General features: G+C 41.3%; 1 protein-coding gene across 1 annotated transcript in view; it reads right to left on the reverse strand.

Moving 5' to 3' along the window:
- The window catches only part of HECTD2 (HECT domain E3 ubiquitin protein ligase 2), a 30,909-nt gene extending 22,893 nt beyond the window's left edge, over positions 1–8,016 (reverse strand). The window contains exons 1-2 of the mRNA XM_062496314.1: positions 7,783–8,016; positions 3,476–3,605 (exon numbers count right to left, since the gene is read on the reverse strand). Coding sequence (XP_062352298.1) covers positions 3,476–3,605; positions 7,783–8,016 — 364 coding nt within the window. The remainder of the gene's footprint in view (positions 1–3,475; positions 3,606–7,782) is intronic.
- Between the last annotated feature and the right edge of the window lie 559 nt (positions 8,017–8,575).

Raw genomic sequence — 8,575 nt, forward strand, 5'->3', positions numbered from 1 at the left:
TGATCAGATTAGTGTGGCAAGGCTTGGCACCACTGCAGCTACTGTGAAAGGAGAGATGAGGCTGCCTCTGTGACTGACACAGCTCCAAAACACACCCAGCACAGGCCAAAGCTGAGCCCAGCAGCGACACTGGTAGCACCCCTGTGACAATATATTTAGGACAGGGTAAAAAAAGCTGCACAATAGCTGAGAGAGAGGAGGGATTAAAAGAAAAAAAAAAAAAAAGGAAGGAAAAAAGAGAAAGAAACTACCCTACAGACACCCACTGAGTGGAAAAGAAGGAGAAAGAGGCGGTGCTCCAGGGTCTGGAGCAGAGATTCCTTTGCAGCCAGTGGAGAGCCCATGTCTGATCAGGCTGCTGGCAGAACTGGAGAGAAGTTGAGAACAAGGGAAAGTGTGCTAAGCAGGGAAGGGGAAGGTGTTTTGAGTTTTGTGTTGTTTAACTGCAATAAATTAATATTCTCAATTCTGTTCTGCCTATGACAATAATTGCAAAATGTACTCCCAGTCTTTATCTCTACCCATGAGCTTTTTCATCTTATTTTCTCCCCATGTTCTGTTGAGAAGGGGAAGCCATAGAGCAGCTTGGTGGGTGTCTGGCAGTCAGCCACAGTAAGCCCACCCAAAACATGAAAAAAGATTTCCACTACATTTCCAACACTCATTTTGACAGTGTCTTCACAAATATCCTCAAACACTCTTGCAGTCTGATTTATGCTGCTCATTTTTAAAAGCATTTATAAGAATTGTCACATATGTTTGGAATAAAATACACTACAAAAAATAAAAGTGTCCTCGAAAGCCATATAAAAATAATGAAAATCCTCTATGAATTGTCTAAGACCCCACTAAGGCTTTTTGAAGATTTGGGTTTTTTAAATTAGCTAAACATCAAAGTAGTATCACTACACTACTGCCTACTCCACTTATCACAGCAGGGTGACAGATGCTAACAAAGTCCCATGAATCCAAAAGCAGATTTTTTTCGCTCATGACAGAGACACTGTCACTGTGACTAAACTCAGCCACCACTCGTGAGATAACAGATCAGAACTGCCCTCAATCCCCTGAGGGTGGCGTCGATTACTGATATGAAACCTTGTCCATTCTCACAGCTGGAACTTTAACTATTTTAAGATAAGACACTGCTTCTCAATTCAGTAAATTGAGGCTGCAGGTGCTGAGCTGGTAACTTGTACCATGCCAGCAATACAAATTCTTTTACATGCAGTTTAATTTACGTATACTAAAATTGATTTTGAAGAGTATCTTTAACGCATATGGTCAACTTCAGTATGTTTTGTCATCATTCAAGTTTATTTGTACACAGATTTATTTGTTCTTCTGCCAGTAAAGAATACTAATTAAGATCCGTCACTTGACTTTCATTGAGTAGAAATGGGAAACTTTATTTATGGAGTTGATAAGCAGCAATAACACAATATTACAAGACAAGAAAAACCAGTAATTTCTGGCTTCTTGCCCAGTTACATCAAGTAAAAAGATTCAGCAATGCATGACTGCTTAAGGAATGATCAAAAACTTTGGTGAAGAAAATCTCATTGATACAAATCAGAATTGAGTAGTCCAGGGAAGTTCAGGGTAAATAAATACTGCAATTATTTTTGTTATGAACACCAGACCTGCTGGCTGATGAAGATTTTCAAAGAAGATGAAGCAAACAAAATTTACTGACTCTACTTTTAACATTAGAAAAGAACTAGAACAATCTATTTAGTATATGAATTTCACACCAGATCATTGTTACACTAGAAGACTCGATACATGTGGCAGCTATGTAGCACACAAACATCCCCCTACTTTTCATGCTGTGTTTACCAGTGTTAGCTTTTCCACACTTTTGTTTTCAATGAAACTAACGTTCTGAGCCCGAAGTATTTCCATTATGACTCTATATATATATACAGCTACACATGTTCAGACATAGCACATGTATAGATAAAGTGCAAAAAAAGCCCAAACAGCAAAACACCAAGCAATATCTGAATGCCAGATTAGCAAAAGCAGCATTTTTAACTGATAATTTGTTTAAATTTCTCCACAGAATACACATACTGGCTCAAAATATTTTGAATTCATCTTCTACTGTTCCTAAAAATACTCTGGTTTTATATAGGCAGGTTACTCTGATCCTGAAACTACCACAGCATCTGCTCAAATATATCCTTGATTATAATAAATATTGCCACACATTAGTGTGGTGAAAATTAACAAGTGAGTACTTATGAGACAGTAATTACAACTAGGACAGCACTGTTTGCAGCAAAATTGAGGGCACTTCAAGAGAGTGGTGTTTAGAGTTTATCATTCTTGCTAGGTACCAAAAAAAAAAAAAAGGGGGGGGGAGGGGTCAGTGGAGAAGCAGATTTTTGGTATGTTATGCCACAGTGGGAGAATTCTTTACTGGCCATCTCCAGCCACTGTGGTTTCCTTTGTAGTAGAAAGGTATTTGAACTAAGCAAAAAAATCCTGTCTGAGGTATCATTCAAGCCTTCTGTGTTTCAGTGATTGTCCTTGTTTTGGAAGTAGAAAGCTCCTTCTGTTTTTTGTTTTGTTTTGGGTTTTTTGACAAAAAACAGGTTAAAAAGCAAAAAAGTCTTGCATGTTTAGTTTTGCAGTATAGCCAACAGGACCAATAAAAGATTATTTCAGTAAGAATCGAATGTTGCAAGTTATAAACCACCTTTTTCTGCACAACTTTGAAACTGACAATAGTTGTCAACAGTTTTGTTTCAAAGTCACATTACTGAGATCTTTCAGTTCAGCCTCCTCCTTGCCTCAAATTCACTGGCTGCTGCAAAGACTTAGTGAACCACAGCAGAATAGGTCTGACCACAACATCATCTTATCTAGGCTTCATGATTCTAGCCTACCACACTGAATACAGAGCTACACTTTCCATCTTTTCATCAAGTATTGTTACTTCATCACAGTACAACCACCTTCCTTCTCACTTATCAAGCTCTTCAGAATTTACCAGGTGTTGCCTGTGCATTTTATTTGTTGCCATCACTGGTCTTCATTTTCACTTAAAAACACTATCTCACAATAACTGTCTCCCTTAAAAGCCTTATGCTTGCCTCATTCCTGCCATCCTTCAGATGACAATAATCTTTTTTTTCTAAAGTTCTGACAATTTCTAGAGACACTGATTTCGGCTAGACAAAGAATATCTGCAGATTGACTGCCAAATCAGTACCTTCTTTAAAACTTCAGCTGGTTATTTCATCCTCCAGGTCTATTTGTTTTTTCTTATCCAACTTGTCTCTATGACACAACCTCTACTGAGGATGGGCCATCATATATATCACTACCTGTACAGTGTACAACACCATGTAATTTAATGAAATCTAGATTTCTAGATTTTTGGCACTACCACAATACAAGTACTGGCAGAAAATTGAGCACCTTCTAAACTTGGTAACTAAGTAACACAGGTCCTTTTTCCTCTTACCATTTTTGATGTTGGGTATAACAAGTTGCGTAGGCGAATTTCTGTTTCCGATGCCTTCTTTCTTTTGGTTGATAGTAGTGATGAAATTGCTGAAAGTGGAAAACTGATTTTTGGCTCCTTCCTCCAACCCCTGTAATTAAGATGACAGTATGCTCTAAAGGGCTAGAGTAATTACATTACTGCTGGAGTAATCTTCCTAGTGAGGAATTACACAGAATTCTTAAATACCTTTTATCTTGAAATCAGACTGGTAATAAAATAAGACACAAATAATAATTCTGTAAGTTTGTTTCAAATTGATTCAGGAGGTACCATAAAATTCCTTTCCATTACACTAAAAAACTCAAGTATTAATTTGCAAGATATGAAGATATCCTTGGATTACTGTGAGGAAAACACAATACAATTAGGATGCTATCAATGATAGTCTAACTTCCTGCATCCTAATGTCTACTTTTATACTTCTCACTACATCCAGCTCAGTTTAAACAGAAGAAAGTGACACATGTGCCTTTCTCCAAACAGCCCTAATATATTCAAGTAGTTTAGACAGATTTCCCAGGATGTGCAATGTGAGGCCAAAAATCCTAAGCTGTGACAAAAAATTTCAACACTGACTACCTGGGTAAAACTCCCTAATGATTCAAAATGGTCAGCATCTGCTGCCACTGAAGAAAGGCTGACCAACAAACATTGGTTAAAAAAGTGCTAAAAGACTCCTTGCTTGAATACCTGTACGTGCTGTCACCAACGAGCCTGCACAAGTCCCTGCTGGGAAGTGTTGAGCACTTATGTGTTTTAACAGCAAAGAGAAGTGAAATCACACATCAGAATTCCAAAAGATTGTGCCAGTTCATCTGGTTAATCAGCACTGGGTGCTATTAGATATAGTTTGTTACTACAGAATTTGCAAAGCATAGGTGGGGTTAAGAGGCTTACCCAAGATGACAGAAGTCTCACTATGAATATTTTAATTTTCATCTCAGTTCCAAGTCATCAATTGATATCAGAAGAAGGTAGATCAACTCATAAAAAATATACACACACTTCCTGCACATCATGATTTTCAACCTCACAGTAACCTAAAGACTAATGCTCCTGCTATCTGGCATCTGTGCTCTCAGTTAGAAAAATATTTCCACACAAATCTAAACTTTAATTCTGCAAATGAGAATACACATTCTAGAATAATTAAAGTATTAACCTATCAAATTTTTTTAATATGTACATCTCCCTTTCCCCTTAACAGAAATACATTCGACTAAGACATGCAGTAAGAGTATATAAAAGCTAAAACCCATCATCATCTTAGAACAACACCTGTTCTAAGGAAAGCACTTCACTTTGACCACATTCTGAAAAACCACCAGAAGGGTAGTAATACAGCCCATAAACCTACCACACCACAGTGTACCCAAGCTGGTACACTGCCAGGAATTTTAAATAACTGTGGCACATACAGCTATTTTTCTATGGCTCATAACTCACTAAATTGTAAATTTGAATAATCATCAGGACTTCTGGCTTTAAAAACAACAAATTTTAATTTTTAAAATCGGTATTTTTACCAAATTTCAATTTCTAGTTCCAAATTCCTTATATGCAATAAACATTACAAAATAAAATGTAATTACCAGTGTAATTTTCAGATCAACATTTCCTTTTAGTCTATAACCTTTCAAATATCATTAAGATGATTCTTAAAAATCACCTGGCAAGTGACCTGAGAAAAACAGACCCTGGACAAACATTAGTGACTGAAAAATAACTTTTAAACAAATCCAGATCTGAGTTTAATTTGCTCTGTCACAAAATGTATGCTCCAGGCAGAAAAGCTCTGAAGCACAGACTAGTCTAATTATGATTAATAGGGAATAGATAGCAGAGAGAATTGAAAACACGAGTTCTTAGTTAAATAAATTATTGTGACAGCCTTTTTGACTGATTTAGCTTTCTAGGTTTTACTCCAGCCATGTTACTGAAATACTGTAGGTGAACAGTTTTTAAAAAACTTTCTCCTTACTGCCACCTCCCTCAGCAGTGATCACAAAGAACAGCAACTGCATGCCCTCTCTAACTCCATCATCCTGTTTCAAGTACAGTTCCAACAGTATTAAACAAACATATGCACAGAGGCTTTATTGGGAGGCCCTGGAGGGAAACTTCATGCTCATTAATGAGAAACTCTGACAACCCGAGGAAGCAATCTAGGGCAAGTGCACAGCACCATGTCTTACTTCAAAATTTTGTAGGAGATCACTGAGCTTTTAGAGCCTAAGACTCTACAAGCACATTGCCATCAGAAAAGTGAACATCCACCAAAAGGAATGAATGTGCTTAGAAGGAGTAAGTGGATCAAAGTAATCTTTAGTCTTAAAATCATATTAATATGCCACAACTCCACTGCCTTCTCAGTGGAAGTTTTCCAAAACATTAAGCCCTCATAAGACTGGAGAGATCCTACTTTATAAAACTGTATTTTTCATTACTGAAGTTAAATGAAATGCTGAAAACAAGTAAAAAATGTTTGCAAAGAGAACATACAGACTGGTTTCTTGGAAGAGACAAAAGATCACCTAATAGAGTTTCTTGAAAATCCTGCATTAGCCCAAACATTGCTTACTCAAGACCCTTATGTATAAGGCAAGCAAATACTAATGAGGACAAAAGTATTTTCTTCCCCGTGCAAGAAGACATGGAAGACAGATTTCCAAAAGGCATGTGACAGTGCAACAGGCTGCACAAGAAGCAGGATTTTCCCTTTCACTCATAGCTTGAAAGGTATAATTTTGGACTGGTTTTCCTCTACAGAAGTCTCCAATTGTTCCTATTTATTAGGGAGCAAATTATTTAGCATTCCACAAGTTTCTTTCCAGAATCTGAATGCTGATATGCAAACCATCCCCCCTTTGGTGATAGTCTTTGACATCTCTCCCCCATAACATACTATTGAACCCCATATAAGTTTCTTGGTAAATTCAAATCCCACCCTGCACTGGACACACAACCACACCCAGCCCAGTCTGAGCTCCTCTGCCACAGGTCCACTGAGACAGCTTCTGCCTGTGGGTGACACTTCAGAGGTAAATGACAGATGTCCAGCTACTAAGAAGTTCTCCTGATTCTCTAAGGTCGTTGGAATTCTATATGGCCATCCAGGGACACACTTAGCTGAGCTAAGCCTGACACATTTTAGGCCAGCACTTTCATCTTTATTCTAAGGGACTGGAATTTGCCATTCAAAATCTAAGGTGCAGATATTCAAAGGTAAAAATAACTCCTGGGCACTCGTCCATTACAGACTTCTCCCACCAAATCAGTATTTGAATCACAAGAATAAACATATTCTTACACATTCTGACAGATTTACAAAGCTGAAAGTCTTTCAGCAGATTGGAACATTTAGGCAAAACACAAAATTGGCAGAATTGCTCCAAGGAGTTTGCAGTTTGCATACAATTACTTAGTTTAACATCACAATTACTTCCTGACAGTTATAAGTATTATATGTGCAATCTTTTAAATTCAAATAATGAATTTAAATAAATGGTAATTTCTAATAAGTCAGATGCTTATCAGAACTGCTGAACATTTGAAAATCTCCTAAGTGTATTACTACAAGATTAGTAACATTTTTGTTATGTTGTTGGACTGAAGGAACTTACCACAAGTTCTAATGTTAAGCTATGTAAGATACCCAACTCACGCCAGGAAAATTTTCTGTAATAATGTATGGTCAGCAGAAAGAAAAGCACAACTCTTGTATAATTAAAAACCTGGAAAATGGCTTCTGAAATGAAGCTATAGGAAAATATCCTACCCCCATTTTTTCCCCCTGCATTAATTCATTCGTCATTTCATCAAAATGTTTTGTCATCTTTGCTTCAACACAAAAAACCGGAAAAGATTTTTAAAGAAAAAGTTAAATATACGTATTTCCTAGCTACCTCTCTTGGCATTAAGCGTATTAGACCTGAAACCCTCCACCCCCGAGAACCCTTAATGAACATTCACAATGCTGCAAACCCTCAGTCATGACTAACCCGACAGAACAGACCGTTGTAAAATGTTAACTATCAGCGGATGGAGAATTTATAGCTTCATTATGTCATTGCTTACAGATGCACTTGTTATTTTTAAGAAACTTGAATGAAAGCCTCGCAACGGAAAGGAACATGAAAGAAAATGAAGACGATGCTTCCCCCCTTCCCTTTCTCCTCCCAAATAAAGCGGCAAACACAGCAAACGAACACGAAGCGGCACAGGCGGGCCCGCGGGCGGCTGCCCGGGCGCTGACGGGACCTTACCCCGGCAGCCGCGGTGGACGCCGACGGGATGGGCGGCAATTTCTCTCCCTCCTGTTCTTTTTCTTTTTCCTTTTCCTTCTCCTTCTCCCCTTCTTCCTCTTCTTCCTCCTCCTCGCCGCCCTCCTCGGCTGACGGGGCCGCGGCGCTGCCCTGGCTCAGCTCCGCGCCCGGAGGATGCCCCTCGCCGGGGCCGGGGGGCAGCTCGGCGGCAGCCGCCGGGCTCTGCAGCGACATGGTCCCGCTCCCGGCCGCGTCTCTGCTCGCCGCAGCCTCTCAGTGCCGTGGGCGCCCGCGACCCCGCGCACCTCCTCTTCTCCTCCCTCCGAGAATCCCCCGCGGGCGCCCTCAGCTCCGCTCGGCCGCCGCGGCACTGCAGCAGCCGCGCTGCTCCCGGGCGCCCAAACGCCCCCGCACGGCGGGGCGGAGCGCAGCGCAGCGCAGCCCGGCCGCCCCCGCCGCGGCCCCGGCGAGCGGGGGAGCGCGGGACGCGGCGCAGCGGAGGCGCCGCCGGAGCCGGTGGCCGGGAGCGCCCTCGCCGCCGCGCCACCTACAGACCGCGGGCAGCGGGAGGGGACGCCGCCGCCATGCTGCTCGTGGGCGGCTCGGGGAAACGCGCTCGGCGGCCGGGGAGCGGCGCGGGGCGGGGGGAGCGGAGGACACGGCGGCGGAAACTCCGCGGCGCAGGAACCGGCGCGGGGCTGCGGCTGGCCCCGCGCAGCCGCCCTGGCAAGGAGTGCCGGGCCGGGTGTGGGGCACTGACGGGACCCGGGAGTGGCAACGAGGAAATAGACGA

This window comes from Cinclus cinclus, chromosome 7, assembly GCF_963662255.1.
Source record: "Cinclus cinclus chromosome 7, bCinCin1.1, whole genome shotgun sequence".
Taxonomy (NCBI): Eukaryota; Metazoa; Chordata; class Aves; order Passeriformes; family Cinclidae; genus Cinclus; species Cinclus cinclus.